The sequence below is a fragment of the Microtus oregoni genome, unplaced genomic scaffold (genome assembly GCF_018167655.1).
Source record: "Microtus oregoni isolate MIOR12 unplaced genomic scaffold, Mior012 000018F_ref0000195, whole genome shotgun sequence".
Classification (NCBI taxonomy): domain Eukaryota; kingdom Metazoa; phylum Chordata; class Mammalia; order Rodentia; family Cricetidae; genus Microtus; species Microtus oregoni.
The window spans coordinates 37,245,250-37,262,299 of record NW_024543077.1 but is presented as its reverse complement, the minus strand read 5'-3'; the positions used below and the strand labels follow the sequence as shown (position 1 = coordinate 37,262,299).

General features: G+C 43.7%; 1 protein-coding gene across 1 annotated transcript in view; it reads left to right on the top strand.

Moving 5' to 3' along the window:
* The first annotated feature begins 390 nt into the window (after positions 1-390).
* Positions 391-17,050, top strand: part of Boll (boule homolog, RNA binding protein) — a 66,410-nt gene continuing 49,750 nt past the window's right edge. Inside the window, exons 1-3 of the mRNA XM_041668569.1 lie at positions 391-411; positions 4,003-4,146; positions 7,955-8,046. Coding sequence (XP_041524503.1) covers positions 391-411; positions 4,003-4,146; positions 7,955-8,046 — 257 coding nt within the window. The remainder of the gene's footprint in view (positions 412-4,002; positions 4,147-7,954; positions 8,047-17,050) is intronic.

Here is a 17,050-nt window from a genome sequence, read left to right as displayed (position 1 = left end):
CGAGCGCCCTGGGCAGTGCAAGCCACCTCCCGCCCATCGCCCCACGCCCAGCGCCCCTGGGCAGTGCGAGGCGCCCCACGCTGAGCGCCCCCAGGCAGGGCGAGCCATCCAAGGCCAAGCGCCCCCGGGCAGGGCGAGCCGCCTCACGCCCAGCGCCCCCGGGACCTGCGCACAGCGTCCAGCGTCGCCGCCTCCTCTCCCCCCCCCCCCCCACCCCACCCCTGCCCCGCCCGCCGGCCCGCCAGTCTCGGAGACTGCGCCGCTGCAGCCGCCGCCGCCAGGGGGAGCGAGTCCCCGACGGGAGCCGCGCCGGCTCGCTTCCTCGGAACACGCCTTCCAACTTGACGCTCCCGCGCCTCCCGCTGCCTCCCTGAAGAGCGGACGGGAAAGATGGAGACGGAGTCCCGGGCGGTGAGTGTCGGGGTCAGGGAGGAGGGGGGATCCCCGGAAGGTTGTGCTTCGGACCCGAAACGCTCGCTCTTCGGTTGGGGAGGAGGGCGGTGCGGCCCCCGCGGGGGACGGGGACGAGCAGCCGTCGGGGTGTGAGGACGGGGCGGCCTGGGGTCTGGACGAAGGTGGGCGGGAGGGCAGCGCGGGGAAACGGCCGGCCGGGGACCGCTGGGAGGCTCGGTCCTCCGTGCCCAACGAGCGCCGCCGCTTTCCCGCCCTCGCAACGCTTTCCCGCCCAAACGGCGGCGGCGCCGTCGACGCTCGCCCTGGCGGGGACACCCTCTCGTTGCCCGCGATTGACGGTCGTGCGGCCGTCGATGCTCCGCCCGGGGGAGGCCTGAGCTCGGGAAGGCCGGGGCTACGCGCGCCACCCGCCCGCCTGCTCGCTCGCCCGCTCCCCCGGGGGCAGGCCTGGGCCCAGCCCCGGGCCTACCGGGCCCCAGCGCAGCCTGGTAACGTGCCGCCCCGCCCCGCGCCCGGCAGGCAGCCAATCAATGGGCAGCCAGCGCAGCCTGGTCCCGTGCCGCCCCGCCCCCGCGCCCGGCCGACAGCCAATCAGCGAGCGCCCAGCGCGTTGTTGGGGGGGGGGGCACCCGCGCGAGGCCGCCCGCGCGTGGTCGGTGCCGTTGAGAGTTCCCGCCACCGCTGCTGGCGGGTCTGCCCGGCAAGATTTCTCGCTGGCTGGCCTTCTTTTCCCTCCCGCACTTTGGCGGGGAGGGGGGGGACCCTCGCGTCGGCGCCCCCGTCCACGATGACCTGAGAGAAGCCGAGGAAGGCGGCCATGCGGCCCTCGCCCCCAGCTGCTGGCCTCCAAGGGGAAGGAGCACCGAGGCGGTGACGGCGACGGTTAGCCTCCCCCCCACCACACACACACCCCTTCCTTCTGCCTTTGCAAAGATGGGGCTCTCGGTGAAACCCCAGGGAAGAGTGTCTAAATCGACTCCAAAATGGTCACGCTTGCCACCCACCCGCTGGCTGCCCGGGAGCAGCCCCTCCGTCCGTGCTTCCGCACGGTTGACAATGTTAAATCCACTGCTGCTCTCTCAGGAACCTCGAGGTGTCCTCTCCCGGAGCCGTGTGACTGCGAACAGTCCCGTGGGTTCTAGAATATAACCGGTACTTCGGTCCTTAGCCAGAGGCTGGGCACGTGCTAAGCAGGTTTCTCCTGAAACCCAGATCTAGGCGTTCACACGCTCAGCAAATACTCATTGAACCCTTGCTGTGTACCGGTGCCCGCCGGTTTACACGTTGCGGTGTTTTAAGTGTGTATGTTGAAACTTCCTGCCCTTGTGAGTAGTATAGTATAGTGCCAAGTGACAGATACATATATTCTTTTAGAAGGTGGTAAATAATAACGGGGAAAGTAAGCAGATGACATTCACAACAGAATAGGAACCTTTAGAACAAGGGACTGAGGTGGATTGGTGGTTGGTTTTTATCAGTATTTTCCTTTTTCTCGGTGGGTAGCCTCATGTCTCTTCATTTGGGGCTGCTTTCATCCTCCCCTCTCAGGAAGAGTGGAGTTTGTCTTCTTAAACATGAGGACAAACTAGAACTTTCATTGAATGCCTTTGTTTTTAAAGACTTTGGGAAGACTTTGTTATTATTAACAAGTTCTATACTAAAAATAAAAGGCAGAGAGACAAGGTTTTCTGTATTGAAGCTAAAGATGCTCTCTGGTAGTACCATATTTTCTAGAACACCACTGGTACTGTTTACAACTAGAGATGTCCTCTGTTGAAATAGAAATGACTTCTATTATTTCTATTAGTATTGCATATTGCTGTTCATCTCTATTTCTTTTCCATATTCTAACATGCAATATGTTATATTTATCTGTTATTTTGTACTACTATGATATGATATTCATGAGGACAGGGAATTTGCCTTTTTTATTTTAGTTACAGAACATTTAAAATAGTAGTTTTGTTAGCCAATAAAATGGAAAAGGACAAATACAGAAAAGAACAATTCTATTATCTAAGTTAAAACTTCATTGTGATGTTTCTCGGCGAGTTATGAACTTTCATATTTTTGAAAGACTTAGTATGCCAAATTGTCTCAAACATCTGTTTAGTCTTCCCAGAAAGAAAGAAGTAGTTTTTTAAAAATACATTTCTTGACTTTTTTTATCTTACAATACAAATCTATTTGATTGCCATTATGCAAAGCCTTATACACTGATATTGATATATTAAGTCTTCCAATTTAGAAGTATGAACATAATGGATATATACCGAGCTCAATTCTTTGTCATGGAAATGTTAGGTATGTAATTTTCCTGTAACGTTTAGGTATGTAAATGTTTCACTGATTACCCCTGACTGGCCTAGAACTATGTAAACCAGGCTGGCATTGAAGTAACAGAAATCTGCCTGCTTCTGCCTCCCAAGTGCAGGGGTTGGAGGCATGCACCACTTCACCCAGCTTGTTATGTAATTTCTTCAAATATCAGTCACATTCTCAAATAGATACATGCATTTAAAATTTTGATTTTTCAGGCTAAAATTATCCAAGTTTATTAAGTTGGCAAGGCTCTTTATACTACCCAAATGCTACCAAGAACACATCTGTAATTGAGTTGTGTCTGTGAAGTCATTGGAACTAGAAAGAAACTATACCATGGGTTCTCTCAGGTGCTAATAATTTGATTTATACAATACAGGCTTGAGACTTATAGACAGAATTTTAGTGATAAGGGCTTTACCTGGAATGCATTTTTTGAGGTAATGGGAATATTTCTATGATTGCATAAATTGTTATTTAAAAAGTAAAACTGATGAATAAGAAAAAGGTTGTTCAGATTATCCAGGACAAAGCAATGTTTGCCAGTTGTCATGGTTTGGACAGTGTTTTTGTTTTTATCAGTATTCAGACATGATCAAAGAATGCTTCTGCCTATCTCGATCAATCATAATTTAGCGGCTTTGTCTAATGTTGGTGTTCTGTAACAAGAGAGCAGCACTGCCTAACTGAGTGCCAGGCCAGCTTTACACCTGTGCAATGGCTGGGGCAGAGCAGCACGCAGACCTGGGTTGTCCTTTCTCACCTTCTGACCTCTTTATGAATTTAAGAGTTTTTTTCATTTTTTTCCTTTTCTTTTGGTTTTTGGCTCTTGGGGTTTTTAGGTTTTTGTTTTGTTTTTTGGAGACAGGTTTTCTCTGAGTAGCCATGGCTGTCCTGGAACTGGCTCTTGTAGACCAGGCTGGCCTTGAAACTCACAGATCCTTCTGCCTCTGCCTCCAGAGCGCTGGGATTAAATGTGTGCCCCACTGCTGCGGGCTATTTAGTGTACTTCCTTAACAATCTCATACCTTATAATTATCTTAAGTACATCCGAGTAGTCTGTCTAATAGACAGCACCTCTCTAGAATGAAGTACTTTGTTTCATTTTTACTTCCCACAAAAACTATGAACTCTAACTGTGGTCGTCATAATTTTGGAATAAAGGTCAAGTCTAGTAGATGATGTCTTGCCTAAATGACTGTTTTAATGAATCTGCATTAAAACTCATGCCCAGTGCTAAAAGTTTAAAATGACTTTATTTTACAGCAGACAACAAATCAAACACAGACAGATTCATTATCTCCATCCCCCAATCCTGTATCGCCTGTGCCTTTGAATAACCAAACAAGTGCCCCGAGATACGGAACCGTGATCCCTAACCGCATCTTCGTAGGAGGAATTGACTTTAAGGTATCTATTTGTGGGTGCAGCATGGTGGGCACGGAACTTTTTTTTGTTTTTCTTTAGAATTAACTATTTTATTTTTCAGCAGTCATTTCTTTATACAACTATAAAAATTACAATTGTATTGGATAATAGGCTTCACATTGTCTTGGTTTAAATGCAAATAACCCTTTCAGTGATTGTGTAGGTTAGTTTACAGGGTACCTGTCCAGTGGTACAGTGATTGTGTAGGTTAGTTTACAGGGTACCTGTCCAGTGGTACAGTGATTGTGTAGGTTAGTTTACAGGGTACCTGTCCAGTGGTACAGTGATTGTGTACATTAGTTTACAGGGTACCTGTCCAGTGGTACAATGATTGTGTAGGTTAGTTTACAGGGTACCTGTCCAGTGGTACAGTGATTGTGTAGGTTAGTTTACAGGGTACCTGTCCAGTGGTACAGTGATTGTGTAGGTTAGTTTACAGGGTACCTGTCCAGTGGTACAGTGATTGTGTAGGTTAGTTTACAGGGTACCTGTCCAGTGGTACAGTGATTGTGTACATTAGTTTACAGGGTACCTGTCCAGTGGTACAATGATTGTGTAGGTTAGTTTACAGGGTACCTGTCCAGTGGTACAGTGATTGTGTACATTAGTTTACAGGGTACCTGTCCAGTGGTACAGTGATTGTGTAGGTTAGTTTACAGGGTACCTGTCCAGTGGTACAGTGATTGTGTACATTAGTTTACAGGGTACCTGTCCAGTGGTACAATGATTGTGTAGGTTAGTTTACAGGGTACCTGTCCAGTGGTACAGTGATTGTGTAGGTTAGTTTACAGGGTACCTGTCCAGTGGTACAGTGATTGTGTACATTAGTTTACAGGGTACCTGTCCAGTGGTACAATGATTGTGTAGGTTAGTTTACAGGGTACCTGTCCAGTGGTACAGTGATTGTGTAGGTTAGTTTACAGAGGACCTGTCCAGTGGTACAGTGATTGTGTACATTAGTTTACAGGGTACCTGTCCAGTGGTACAATGATTGTGTAGGTTAGTTTACAGGGTACCTGTCCAGTGGTACAGTGATTGTGTACATTAGTTTACAGGGTACCTGTCCAGTGGTACAGTGATTGTGTAGGTTAGTTTACAGGGTACCTGTCCAGTGGTACAATGATTGTGTAGGTTAGTTTACAGGGTACCTGTCCAGTGGTACAATGATTGTGTAGGTTAGTTTACAGGGTACCTGTCCAGTGGTACAATGATTGTGTAGGTTAGTTTACAGGGTACCTGTCCATGGCACATACAAGGAAAGTGAGTGTTCTTTAATTGCTATATTCCCTCTTACAGATGAAAATATGCCTTTCATTTTTTATTTCTTATTTTTAAGTAATCTGCTTTTCTCACTCACAGCTTAATATTGTTCATTTTCCAGCATACTTCTGTTATACTCTCTTACATGATGCTCGTAGATAATTGATTATTTCAATTTTCAAATGAAAACTTAATCTAAAGGTTTTAGTCTTATAAAACCATATATACGTGAAATTTTTAAGATTATTTATTTTATGTTTATGATACTGTATCTGCATATACACCTGGCTGCCAGAAGAAGGCATCAGATCCCATTATAGATAGTGTGAGCCTCCCTGGGAACTGAACTCAGGACATCTGGAACAGTTGGCGATGCTCGTAACTGCTGAGCCATCGCTTCAGCCCCAAAACCCTATATCTTTATCCCAACCTTTATCTTGCACTCGTAAGCCATATCCTAGACTTAAATTTCTTACAAATAGCTTTCTTGATAGTATTTATAATCTGCTAATTTAAAAGACCTTGTGGTCCAAACAGAGAATCTGTGCAAAAGTGTGCTTAATCAGATCATCAGCTACTTCACTCTTTGAGAAAAGCATAGTTAAGGTGATTTTCAGTGTTCCTGTGTAAGAGGCGTAGCAGTAGATATGAACAGGAAATATGTTCATGAATATTTTTAGTCAGATGCCCTTACTTGAGCTGAGTCGGTAACTCGGTGGTAGAGGTTTGTCTAGCTTGTAGAGGCCCTAAATTCAGTGTACACGCACACACACATTCCTCTTCCAGGTGAATTTATAGAAGCATTTCTGAGTTTACATATTAGAAATATAGGGAGAGACGCCTGTTGTAATAAAGGTGCTATAGTGTGTGATTTTGGACTTATACTCCTATTACAATCTAGGTAAAATTACTTTTCTTTCACCTAAGAAAAATGCTATGCTTGGTGCATTTGCCAAAATAATGATTCTTAATTATGTGATTGTTTCCCTAGGAATAAATATGCTTTACAAAATTCTTACCTTTTGAAAGATTGTAGCTATAGAAAATACAGGTATTCATGCTTAGAATTCATTCCTATTAAACATCTTAGTGAACTTTCAAAGTACGTATTCAATAAAAACATTTTCATGTCAGTCACAAAAGCACATCAGACCAATATGAATCTTAGAGGTCATTGTTTCCTACGCAGCCATAGCATTAAGGTAACAGAATTACTTCCTTTCAGACGTGTCTTTTTCAAAACCACAAATAATTCCCTGGGAGGAAGTAATTTCCTATAGTCGCAAACAGACTTTGAAACCTCACTTGTGCCTCTGCGAGTTCAGTCATCTTGACTTTGTCTTTCCCCTTACTCTGCGAGTTAGTGACTGGGTTAGTGACTTCTCCAGAGAATAGTTTGGATTCACTTTTCTGAATATCTAGTAGTGGCTCTCATTTTAGCATTGACTCCGTTTTTAGAACATCCATTGTTATAATAAAAGTAATTCACTTATTCTTAGATTTAGTGTTTGTCGTTGTCCAATTTAACAGGCTCAATGCTATCATCCAAAATAGCAAATTGTATATTTAAGTGAGATAACAGCTGAACTCAAAGTGAGTGGCTGTGCTCTCAGAGATGTTTTGTTTCTCCTTTAGGTAAACTTAAAGTTATGCTTAGAAGCAAACAGGTGCAACTGAATCCAAAATTAAATTGCCATGAATTCAACATAAATACTCTGGGAATAGCTCTTATTGTCTACCTATTTCAGTAAAATCAGATATTCCCAAACCGTCTTTGTACACATCTTGAACGTTGTGTGTGTTTTACTAATTTCGTTGTAGCAATGTAATGTCTGTAGTTATCTAAAATTTATGTTTAGTACAGGGAAAACATCTTGTTATTTGAAATATTATAGTCATTTTGTAACTTACTTTGGCAAATTCAAGTATTTGGGGGAAATATATTCCTTTCCTAAGACTATGTTGATTACCTCAAACTGACTGGATTATGCCATTGTGAATTGCTTTTACTGATGTACAGCTGCCCTCCCCAAATACTAGAGCCAATAGTAATGCAGCCTAACTATGGCTTTAGTGTACACAATACCGTTAACATTCTTTTTTTTTTTTTGGATTTTTTTTTGAGACAGGGTTTCTCCGTAGCTTTTGGTTCCTGTCCTGGTACTAGCTCTTGTAGACCAGGCTGGCCTCGAACTCACAGAGATCTGCCTGCCTCTGCCTCCTGAGTGCTGGGATTAAAGGCGTGCGCCACCACCGCCCGGCATTCCCGTTAACATTCTTAAAGGCACCGAAAGAGTCCTTTACATAGTTGCATTCTTTGCAGTCATAGAACATTCAGTTGAAAGTAGCTGCCTAGCTGCTACGTAAAGCAAAGTACATAGAATTTGGTAACAATGGTTTTTGCCTATTTGTAATGATGAGATACCCTCTAACTTATTTTCTATAGTTTTTATGTCCACAGCAGACATTGGAGTTGTTTCCTCTTTGAGTGACTAAAATGTTTCTTAATGTTTTCTTTTTATGTCACTAGACAAATGAGAATGATTTAAGAAAATTTTTTTCCCAGTATGGGTCTGTAAAAGAAGTGAAGATTGTTAATGACAGAGCCGGAGTATCCAAAGGGTGCGTATCAGTTCACATAATATGTAGAATAATAAACTGTTTTGTTGGGTTAAGTTTTGTATGCTAATATATTTTGTCTTTTTCTTAGTAAAGAATTCTATGCCCTCTTTTTTCCCTTACATTTGCTGTATGTGTGAGCATGCACACATGATCTTTACTAGAGTAAAAGGGAGTTCTATATTTCTTAATCTTAAAAACCTGCTTTTACATGGACCAAGGGGCCGTTCAGTATAATATGACAAAAATGTTGAGTGGAAAATTATATAGTAGCTAAAGAAGCAGAAGCTGAAACAGCAGATACTTTTGGAATTGTGTACTTTTTTTTAATCTATAAGAGAATTTATCAGAAAATTGCTGATCTGAAAGAATGTCTGTGATCTGTGATTCAGAATCTACTCAAGGAACAAATGAAAAATGCCAGTCTAATAAGAATGATAAATTGTCAAATCAAAAAACTTGTGGTAATTTGAAAGAGTGGCCCCGTAATCACTCTTATGTTAGAATGCGTGGTTCCCAGATGGGTGCTGTTGGGAAGGATTTGGCACTACGGCCTTGTTGGAGGAAGTCTGTCACTTCAAAAGCCCAAACTCTCAGCTCCTCCTCCAGCACCATGTCCACCTGTGTGCCACCATGATGAATCTATAAGCCAGACCCATTCACATGTTCTCCTTCTTAAGAGTTGCCATGGTCATGGTGTCTCTTGATAGCTGTAGAGCAATGACTAAGACAACAGCTGGCACCAGGGAGTAGGTTTTGCTGGGACCTGATGCTTGTTGGTGGGATGTGGTCTTTGGGACCTTGGATCAGGAAAGCAGTTGAATGTTTTCAGCAGGGCTTATGGGCATCCTAGTAGGAACAACAATGTAGATTATAACACCTGGCTCAAAAGGTTTCAGAGGGGAAGAAAATTAGTAAGGGGCCACGAGATTGTTCTTGTGATATTTGGGCAAAGAAAGAGGCTGCTTTTTGCCCTTGCCCCCCCCCAAAAAAATTGCCTGAAGCTAAACTGAAGAGTGTTCAAGTACTGGCTTTGGCAGAGGAGCTTTCAGGACACCCTAGATTTGACTCTGTCGTAAAGTTATCAGCAGCGACTCTTACTGCAGATGTATACTGAAAGGAAGCAAGCTGAGCAAGGAAAAGTATAAAATGTGGTTTATGGAGAAAGAAGCACTGGGAAATGTAATGGAGGTCTGTCCAGTGCTCAAGGGACTCAAGTTTCAGGAAAGCCTGATGTTCAGTGGAGCAAAGGGAATGGTGACCTGAAGATCCCACCCAGTTAATTTTCCTACTTGTGGAAAGAAACTAAAGAAAAACTTAGGCAGTAAAAGAAACCATAGACAACAAAAAGCTGGTGCAGATGTATTTGGAAGAGGGGATTAAGTTGCAGACCCAGCAAGCAGCAGAGCTTGGCAGATTTAGCCCCATGGTTCTAGGTTTAGAGTCAGGAATACAAGAAAAAGGTTGTGGAATCTTCCTCTATGTCTAAAAAAAGCTGCTGAGGCCAGGTATATGTCAGGGGTGTCCCTGCATGTGCCCAGATAGGTCATTGGGTGAAGCCTGGATTTCGTTGAAGACTCAATATGTCAGAGATGCCAGAGTTATGGGATACTTGCTGAGGAAAGCTGCAGACAGGAAGGGTTATAGAACCAGTCCAAAAGAGAAGTGTGTTGCAGTCAACAGAGCTGAAAGGAGTTGGAGGTCTGAAGAGCACTTTGACATCAGACATGGAGAGGCAGGATTTGAAGCTTTCCCTGATGGTTTTGGGTTTGCCTTGGTCCAGTGTTTCCTCACTCTATGCCCTATTCCACCTTTTAGAATGGTAACGTATTCTGTGCCATTGTTGTTGGACGCATGTGATAGGGTTTTTGATTTTGATTTTACAAGGGTTGCAGTGAAGAGATTGCCTTGAGTCTCAGAAGAGTCTTTGCACTTAGGACTTTTAAACAGTGTTGAGACAGTGATAGACTATGCGGACTTTTGAAGATGAACTATGCATTTTGTGTTATATGGCTGCAGGCCTGTGGCGTCCAGGCAATAGAATGCAGTGGTTTGAAAGAGAATGGGCTCATCATGTATTTGAATGCTGGCCACCAGGTCGTGGTACTAGTTGAAATGATTAGGAGGTGTGGCCCTGTTGGAGGAGTTGTTGGGCTTTCGAAAGCCAAATCCAGCCACAGTGCCTCTCTAACCCTGCTGTCTGTGGATCCAGATGTCAAACTCTCAGCTACTGTTCCAGCACCATGTCTGCCTGCATTCCACCATGACGACAGTGAACTAAACCTCTGAAACTGTAAACCAGCTCTAGTGAAATCTTTCCTCTATAAGAATTGTGATCATGGTGTTGCTTCACAGCAATAGAACAATGACGAAGACAAGAATGAACATTGAAGTTAGTAGACTATGCCCTGTAATGTATAGAGCTGTTTCAGAATATCTCTGTGTACAACATCCAGAATTCTCTGAGAGGGGAAAGGTAGTTTGCATGCTGCATTCACAGAAGTTTTGTTGCAAAGTGACAAGAAAATCAGATACAGCAGTGGAAATGAATAAAGGGTTGTGTTTTCTCCAAACAAATATACTTGCAGGATTAACAGAAGAACAAATAAGATAGAAAAAGAGTGTTGATGAGAAATGGCCTGGAGAGTGGCAGGAGCTGATGTGGAAGAGGTAGTGTTTTCACAAAGAAACTGTTTAAACAAAACTCCTGAAACTGCCAAATAATATCAAGATGAGGTCGAGATTATACCCCTCTCACTTAGCTAAGAGAACTTACATTATTTTGGTAATACTTTTGTCATTGAAAAGGATAGGAAGTCGGATGTAATCTGATAAATATCCTGGAGACTGAGGCAGGAATTTTGCAAACTGGAGGCCAGCATGGGTTACTGCCCTTTTCAACAACAAAATAAAATAAAGAAGCCAAGGCTGTTGCTTAGCATGCACAAGGCCCCGGGTTCATCCCTGGAGCCACAGAAAAGAAAGGGGAGAGAAAGAAACAAAGAAAAACACAGGTGAGAAGTTAAAGTGGAAATGGCATTTCTGTGACATGGTGAATGAGAATCAGGGTAGTAAAGATTCTATTCTGGAAAGAGAAAGTCTAGAAGAACATTGGAAATTACAGAATAGGTGAAGGACAGCTGAAAAGTGGCCCAGTAAGGAACAATTAGGATCCAGAGAGCCTGAAAACAACCTGTCCCATCTCTTGAATGAAAAGGACTTGAGGAGGCAATAAGGAAGGGCTGGGCCGCTGAGAAGTTCAGACAATGGAAGATCCAACAGTGAAGAATATGAAGGTTCCGTCTTCTACGGCTAGGAGACAGCCACATCTGAGGATAAGTAGCGGAGAGTAGCAGCAGCCTTGAGCCTGAGATTAGCGTATACTCCAACTCTCAGAGCCTCATCTAGGCATAAGATTTAACTGTTGCCAGACTAGAGAATATCCAGCACTCAACCCGTATTTTCTGCAGCCGCCTCTCTCCTAGAAGGTGATTAGTTTTCCATGGGATTGAGAGCACTGAGACTAGTCCTTTGGGTTACATTTCAGTGCCTGTGTGTCTTCCCTACTCCTCAAAACCCTTGGCAACACTGTTTGGCATACACAATAGCTGTACCAGGTTGTCCAACTAAGGAACTGGAACATGGAAGAATCTACCTGACCTACAAAATACAATGCTACCTATGGCCATAGAGGCTCCGAGCACACAATGAAAGCAAAGATCCTAAAGCGAGGACAGTCTGAAGCATATTAGCACTTGGCAAGTGCGGGCTCAACACTAGCCTAATCTTAGGGAAGACAGGCGACTGCACTCTCAGCTGCACACCACCTTCCACACAGTAGAGACTGGAAAGAAACTGCTTCAGTGTTTTGTCTCAGTTGGTTTATTTTGCTTGTGTGTCTTTGAGGCCTTTATAACAGTGCCGTGGTCATGGTGCCAGTTCACAGCAATAGAAACCCTAACCAAGACAAAGACCTAAATAACAAAATCTGAAACAAACATGAGGCTCTCGGGGCTGCCCCGTTTGCCTTCTTCTCAGAACACTGGGACACTATCACTACTGTGCCACTAAGCCAGGGTCTAGTCAAGGACGGGACTGCACAGTCCATCTGTCTCCCAGGCTGGTCTAACAGCGGGAACTGAGCCGGGAGTCAGACCTCTCCCATCAGCACAGTACAGTACATGAAACATCACAGTGAAGGAAAGAATTCAAAACTTAATCTTCCAAAAATAAAATATGTCCAATGTGACTGTTTAAAACCTGGGTATAAATAAATAAATAAACCCTCGGTATACTCATTGTACTTTTGTTACTTGGCTGTTCTTGGGTTTTGGGATTTGTTGCTGTGTGTGATTTCTTAGTCTTTATTCTTGTGAAAATGTCTTGGAGTGGTGTTGCTGTAGTCTGCGCTGCTTGGTTAGGCTGTGTGACTGTTCTCTATTGTCCTCCACCCATTCTTCAGTCTGCGCTGTGCTTGGTTAGGCTGTGTGATGTTCTCTATTGTCCTCCACCCATTCTTCAGTCTGCGCTGTGCTTGGTTAGGCTGTGTGATGTTCTCTATTGTCCTCCACCCATTCTTCAGTCTGCGCTGCTTGGTTAGGCTGTGTGACTGTTCTCTATTGTCCTCCACCCATTCTTCAGTCTGCGCTGTGCTTGGTTAGGCTGTGTGATGTTCTCTATTGTCCTCCACCCATTCTTCAGTCTGCGCTGTGCTTGGTTAGGCTGTGTGATGTTCTCTATTGTCCTCCACCCATTCTTCAGTCTGCGCTGTGCTTGGTTAGGCTGTGTGATGTTCTCTATTGTCCTCCACCCATTCTTCAGTCTGCGCTGTGCTTGGTTAGGCTGTGTGACTGTTCTCTATTGTCCTCCACCCATTCTTCAGTCTGCGCTGTGCTTGGTTAGGCTGTGTGATGTTCTCTATTGTCCTCCACCCATTCTTCAGTCTGCGCTGTGCTTGGTTAGGCTGTGTGACTGTTCTCTATTGTCCTCCACCCATTCTTCAGTCTGCGCTGTGCTTGGTTAGGCTGTGTGATGTTCTCTATTGTCCTCCACCCATTCTTCAGTCTGCGCTGTGCTTGGTTAGGCTGTGTGACTGTTCTCTATTGTCCTCCACCCATTCTTCAGTCTGCGCTGTGCTTGGTTAGGCTGTGTGATGTTCTCTATTGTCCTCCACCCATTCTTCAGTCTGCGCTGTGCTTGGTTAGGCTGTGTGATGTTCTCTATTGTCCTCCACCCATTCTTCAGTCTGCGCTGTGCTTGGTTAGGCTGTGTGACTGTTCTCTATTGTCCTCCACCCATTCTTCAGTCTGCGCTGTGCTTGGTTAGGCTGTGTGATGTTCTCTATTGTCCTCCACCCATTCTTCAGTCTGCGCTGTGCTTGGTTAGGCTGTGTGATGTTCTCTATTGTCCTCCACCCATTCTTCAGTCTGCGCTGCTTGGTTAGGCTGTGTGACTGTTCTCTATTGTCCTCCACCCATTCTTCAGTCTGCGCTGTGCTTGGTTAGGCTGTGTGATGTTCTCTATTGTCCTCCACCCATTCTTCAGTCTGCGCTGTGCTTGGTTAGGCTGTGTGATGTTCTCTATTGTCCTCCACCCATTCTTCAGTCTGCGCTGTGCTTGGTTAGGCTGTGTGATGTTCTCTATTGTCCTCCACCCATTCTTCAGTCTGCGCTGTGCTTGGTTAGGCTGTGTGACTGTTCTCTATTGTCCTCCACCCATTCTTCAGTCTGCGCTGTGCTTGGTTAGGCTGTGTGATGTTCTCTATTGTCCTCCACCCATTCTTCAGTCTGCGCTGTGCTTGGTTAGGCTGTGTGACTGTTCTCTATTGTCCTCCACCCATTCTTCAGTCTGCGCTGTGCTTGGTTAGGCTGTGTGACTGTTCTCTATTGTCCTCCACCCATTCTTCAGTCTGCGCTGTGCTTGGTTAGGCTGTGTGACTGTTCTCTATTGTCCTCCACCCATTCTTCAGTCTGCGCTGTGCTTGGTTAGGCTGTGTGACTGTTCTCTATTGTCCTCCACCCATTCTTCAGTCTGTGCTGTGCTTGGTTAGGCTGTGTGATGTTCTCTATTGTCCTCCACCCATTCTTCAGTCTGCGCTGCTTGGTTAGGCTGTGTGACTGTTCTCTATTGTCCTCCACCCATTCTTCAGTCTGCGCTGTGCTTGGTTAGGCTGTGTGATGTTCTCTATTGTCCTCCACCCATTCTTCATTTCGTACTCTGAATTCTTATACCCAGCCCATGCAGTTTTCCTCTTACTCTCCTCCTCTCTTCCCCGTGCTCTCTTCATTTGGGCTTATTCACTACAACCTTCCAAACTTTAAACTTTCCCTTCCCAGATAGCCTTGTCACCTCAGAATTTTTCTTAATACTGATACTGATCCTTGCTCAGCCTACAGTCCCTCCATCTTTAATGTCCTGTTGTGCCATCCTAGCGTAGTGACCCTCCAGTAGTTACATTTAAGTATCTGCATGGTGCTTGTACTGTGGCCCTCCCAGCCTCTAGGGTGGCTTCTGCGGTTGGTGCTGTGGTAAAGAGCTTGTGCCAAGTGCCTGAGCGTGTGCGCTGAGGGTTTCACTGCTGAGCTGTGCACCTCGACTCTACCTCAGTCTCGCCCCTTTTAAATGTTACAGATAATTTGACTTAAAGGACACAGTTGATAAAAACTCCAGTCAACAAAATAACCACATATGCGTAAGTCTTAATGTGGTAATTAAGAAACACAAAAATCTCAGTGTTACACCACCCAAAAATGTCAATTCCATCATTAATTGCTGCAGATGAGAGTGAATTAGGTGAAATTCAAGATGGGGAAACGAATGTTTAACAAAGCAGAGCAGTGTGAGAGTAAACTTAGAGGAATTCAGAGAGATTATATGTAAACAGCTGGCTGAAATAAGAAAGCCGGTACAGGGAATGAGAGGGAAATACTGAAAACATGAAAAACTCAGTATTAAGCTTCACCAATAGAATGGATCAAATGGAAACGAGAGATGAGGTAGAATTCTTGTATCAGCAAAGATTAAATAATAAAACATGAATACATCGTGAGTCATATGTACAACATTTAAAAAGTGATGAACTATCGGGATAGAACTCCAGGTTTAGGGCATAAAAGATATTTTGATAGAATTATATCAGAAAGCTTCCCAAATCTAGAGAAATAGATGGCTAGCTGTCTTAGTTTCTTCTCCTGTAACTATGATACAAAAATGCCCTGGCAAGAGCAACCTAGGGAGCGCAGAGTTTGCTTTGACTCAAAGTTCAAGGGTACGGCTCAGCCCATGGGGAAGTCAAGGCAGCTGGAACTTGAGCTGGCCACATCACATAGTCATAAAGCAGTGAATGCCCCTGACCATGGGCTGGTCATTCTGCCTCAGTTAACCCAACAAGATGGTCATCCACAGGCAAGGGCAGAGGCTGACGTAACCAAGCTAATTCCTCACAGGTGTATCTAGAGGCTTCTCTCTATAAAGTGGCTATAGAGTCTGTCAAGTTGACAAGACATGTAAAAGTACCCACAAGACATGTAAAAAACAAAATGGACAGGAACAGAAAAAAAGATTTCCACATCATAGTGTAGTTAAAACACTAAGTACAGAGAATGAAGAAGAATATTGGAAGCCACAGGAGGAAATACCAAGTTACATATAAAGGCAGACCTGTCAGCATTAATAGCAGATCTCTCAACAGAAGCCTTTAAAGCCAGGGGAGTATGCAACAATGTATTTGAAGCACTGGAAGGGAATGATATATTAAGTCGAACTACTATATCCTGCAAAATAGGACATAATTGAAGTCTCCTTTTGTATGATAAAAAACAAGCAGAAGAAATTCATGACCACTTAAGCAGCACTCAAGAAGATACTTGACTATTTCAGAAAGAAGCCAAAATTAAACACATCCAGAACACGACAAGAAAGAGTAAACCACACTAGAAGAGTAGTTATGGAATAGAAAGAAGACCAAGCACTACAAATTTGACAAACAACGGGAATTAAATACACCTTTCAGTGATAACTTTAAATGTCAGTAGACTAAATTCTATAATCAAAATATACAGAGTAGTAGATGGAGATAAAGAATAGAAGTTATTGCCTAAAGACAAACCCTGTCATCTGAGACAAATGTAATCTTAAGGGCTGAATGGTGGGAAAAGGTTCTCCAAGCACGGGGAACTAGAAAGCAGACAGAGTTGCTATTCTGTGTCTAAAACAAATTAGAAGAGATAACAAATGTTCATACTGATTAAGGAAACAATTCATCAAGAGAAAATGTTCTAAATGTACATGCCTCGAATAGTGATGCTCTTAATTTCATAAAGCAGGAACTCCTGGGGTACAGAGACACACACTAACCCTAACGCAGTAATAGGGGATTATCTCAGCGCTCTAGGCTCACCTGTAAGGCATTCCAGCAGAGAATAGAGGACATCTGAGATAATGACATCATAGACCAAACTGACCTAGCAGACATCTGCAGGGATTGCGCTGAAACACTGAAGAAAGAGAACACAGTCTTCAAATTGGCCCATAAAGCTTCCTCTAAAATATATAATAGGACACAAAGCAAGGCTTATCAAATATGGGAAAAGTGAAAATGTTTTGAATCCTTAGCACAGTGGAATAAAGCTAGAAAAAACATAAACTTTAGAATATTCATGACTGGAGATATAATATTTTATAGAATGATGGCTGCATCAAAAAATTAAGGAAATTTATAAATTATTTTAATCAAAGTGAAATAACATACATAAACTTATGAGATAGAAAGAAGACATTCTTCATTGTATAGAAGGCACTCTTCATAGAGGGAAATTCATAGCTGAAAATATGAACATTTAGAACCAGATTTCAGATAAATAATAATGGATCTTATAGCCTTAGAAAATAATAAGAACAAACTAAAAAAAAAAGTCAATAGAAGCAAAGAATCAGGATTAGGACGGAAGTTAAAAACAGAAGTAGAAAAAAACCAATTTAACTAAGTACTTTAGGTAGACAAACAAGT